This window comes from Argentina silus (assembly GCF_951799395.1).
Source record: "Argentina silus genome assembly, chromosome: 6".
Classification (NCBI taxonomy): Eukaryota; Metazoa; Chordata; class Actinopteri; order Argentiniformes; family Argentinidae; genus Argentina; species Argentina silus.
Genome location: NC_139660.1, coordinates 9,729,792 through 9,732,998, shown reverse-complemented (window position 1 = coordinate 9,732,998; position 3,207 = coordinate 9,729,792). Strand labels below are relative to the sequence as shown.

At 39.8% G+C, this 3,207-nt stretch overlaps 1 protein-coding gene across 1 annotated transcript; it reads right to left on the bottom strand.

The window, feature by feature from the left end:
• Nucleotides 1-102: 102 nt before the first annotated feature.
• Nucleotides 103-2,937, bottom strand: dr1 (down-regulator of transcription 1). Its single transcript, XM_083671246.1, has 3 exons — nt 2,183-2,937; nt 1,872-2,035; nt 103-1,629 (listed from the first exon to the last, which is right to left on the bottom strand). The coding sequence occupies exons 1-3, from the start codon at nt 2,400-2,402 to the stop codon at nt 1,483-1,485; spliced, it is 531 nt and encodes a 176-aa protein (XP_083527372.1). The 5' UTR covers nt 2,403-2,937; the 3' UTR covers nt 103-1,482.
• Nucleotides 2,938-3,207: the final 270 nt, after the last annotated feature.

Here is a 3,207-nt window from a genome sequence, read left to right as displayed (position 1 = left end):
GATGCTTCCTCAAATTAAATGAATAAGAACTGAAGGAAGATACAGTAGAAAGGTGTGAGAGTTGTAAGAGAGTTAAAGAAAAGAAACAAGGGAAAATATGAATCTCTATAAAACATGTTAACTTTATTGCTTAAAGAATACAAGTTTTCAGGAGGCAAGTGAATGTGCATCACAACTAGAGGTTACCAATCTTTACATATTTAGGATTCACCACACATTCACAATGCACATTTTGAAACTTGCATACTGCACCGGAGAAAACAAAAACAAACATTCAGCCAGGATATCAAAGCATTGTACAAAGTGAAAGTTTACCATCAGCACTGTGTAGTAACTTGAATGTAATCCGCATCCAAGAGTAATGAATGCAATCCGCATCCAAGCATTTGTATTCTACACATTGAACATACACCTTAGGTCTCACATACTAAGGGGTGTTAGACTCTCTTCTATCTTTGGTTCTATAGTCAAAAAGATTCTGAAAGGAGTAGCTAATTAGTTTAATAGCAATACTGTGGGTGAACATAAGAAAAAAGCATCATATAAGACAGAGCTAAAATGAAACAAAAAGTTTCATTTTTGAATTCTATTTAACAAACCAAATTCAAATACATATTCACAACCCCTCAACATGTTCTTCAGAAAGATATTCTGTTATACACAACCTAGAGGGGGGTAAGAAACCATTTCTATAAAAATTACTTTCTGAAAAGGACAATAGGCCAGTAGGAGGAATCAATATCATTACAATGGAGAGGGTATGGAGCTGTTCTCCTTAACCCCCCAAAATTAAACTAGAACAAAGAATAAACCAGACTTGGTTTCAAATAATATATGTTTTCTTTCAAATAGTTTTGAGCAATTGATTGAGCCTGAATAGCGTGCCAGATGGGTCAGCCTTGCCCTTTTAGGACTATTGGTTCCATTGCATCAGACAAGCCCAATAAAGTGCAGCTAAGTATTTTAAAGAAAACTCAAATACTATTTGAACCAAGTTCTGGATAACACAACCAACCTTAAGGAACAGTACCTGAAGACATAAACAACCTTTTCTGAATATAGTCAAGATCGCTGAAACACATTGTGTGCACCTTTTGTCCTCAGTATTTTTCTTGCATCACACATCTGACAATCTCTGATCTACACAGTACAGAGAACATAAGAATTCCATGACAGGCTTAACATTTGCGATTGGCAAAAAAGTAAAACTGAGATGAGTTGAATATTAGCTTGAAACATGCCTTTATCCAAATATGTATTTTCAGGTACTGCTGGCAAAAAACAGAACTTGATGTCTCTACGTAGAAATCCCCCATATCTACCATGAAACTGTCCACTCAAATGTGTACTGATGGTGTTGAACTGATGGGATTGTAGATGTCCAAACACAGCTCAGATCTCTGCCATAAAAGAGTTGGTAAAGCAAGGATTGCTGTGACAGTCTGAAGAGTGGATTTGGCTTGAATCATTGTTGCCAGAATATCAAATGTCATCCTCCTCGTCTTCATCCTGGGAGGAACCAGCCTGCTGGGAAGCACTGGCAGATGCGGCAGCCAACTGTGCCTGTTGGGCAGCCTGCTGCATCTGCAACCACTCCTGCTGTGCAAGCTCGGCCTGCTGCTGCCGTGCCTGCAACACAAACACATGCATCCCAATCAGACAGAGTCATTAATACAGGTGGCCAAATAGAGGAGCCATATGGAATGTAAAAATTTTACCAGATTGTAAACCATAGATGATAGTATATTGGGTCTGTGCTCCAAACACAATGCAGATGAATGCCATTATTTACACTGCCAACCATACACGGTGACCTGGATAAGAAAGAGCAGAAAAGCAGGGAGAAATAGTCAAATTATTGTGATACTCACCTTGGCAAATAATTCCTGTTGTTGTCTGAGGAGCTCTTCCTCTGGAATGCCGAGATTCTCAAGGCGAGAGCTTGCCTTCCTCCTCTTAAGTGCTACTGTTTTACACTCCTGCAGGACATCTTTTACCTCTGTGATGTATGATGCAAAACCAAGGCTTTCAAGTGCTATGAACAAAAGGTAAGAGAAAACAGAACAAATCAACAAGTGTCACATCCCTCAGACTGATTTTGGATGCAGCTTCAAAACACATTATAAGGAAGGGAGACACCCCCTGATTGCAAGAAGACTAGCTGATGGCCCACTTGACTCACCATTAATGACGTGTTCTGGAGATATGGTCTTCTTTTCAGACTTGTTGCATATTTCATTCGCCTCTGATGAAATTAGATGTATGAACTCTGTGCAACAATTCACCACAAGCTCCCTTGCATCGTTGGCAACCCGTACGTTGGGAAGGGTTTCTTTTATCATCTTGTTGATAGCTGCCCTGGGAATGGTGAGGTCGTCATCATTTCCAGATGAGGAGGCCATCGTTACAAGTCTAAGTCAGGTTGCAAAAACACAACAGCTGGAGGCAAACGCTTGGGTATAAAGTTGTTTCGCTGTGGCCTTTGTGTTGAACGATGATGTCAACGTGAAGCTTGGCTTTCCCAAGTTAAAACTTCTTTAGTTAAACTTATGAAACTGTCAAAACTAAAAAAAGAAGCCCCTTGTGTCTGACACAGCATGGAATGTGACGAAAGGGTCCAAGGAAAACAGGATGCCGAGGACAAGAAAAAATAAATTGTAGATAAACAAGATAGATAGTTTGCTAGCCACTGGTGCCTCTCACAGTGTATGGCTAGCTATAACAACGTTAGCTAGCTAGCTAGCCACAGCACTGCAGGCGGCTTTTGAGGACATGGCTACGCTGCTAGCACTGGTGATTGTCACCAGGATGATTTAGTACGATCAAAGAAGCAGTTTCGAACTAAATCCCACATGCAATTCCAAAATAACAGTCCCAATATCGACCAAACGAAACAATGTAGCTAATTCATTCCTTCTGTTATGTCCGCTTCATCTGAAGTGATATTCTCCGGAAACAGCCTCATCCGAACAATATCCATATCCGGATATTCTTCTTCTTCTGTCTCTGATGTTGCTTTGGCATGACAGATTTTCGCCGTCTACCTTCTCGGAGGAAAACGTTATACTGAGTATTATATTATTATATATATATTATATATATATATACACTCACCGAAGACTTTATTGGGAACACTATATTGGGAACACTAATATATATATTATTATTGGGAACACTAACCCTAACTCTAATACTGGGTAGGGCCTC

Excerpts from the sequence above, each read along its gene's own strand:
- dr1 (XM_083671246.1), bottom strand. The coding sequence starts at position 2,402 with ATGGCCTCCTCATCTGGAAATGATGACGACCTCACCATTCCCAGGGCA. Across the intron at positions 2,036-2,182 it reads TCCAGAACACGTCATTAATG|CACTTGAAAGCCTTGGTTTT; the intron begins GTGAGTCAAGTG and ends TTTTGTTCATAG. Across the intron at positions 1,630-1,871 it reads AACAGGAATTATTTGCCAAG|GCACGGCAGCAGCAGGCCGA; the intron begins GTGAGTATCACA and ends TTTGTGTTGCAG.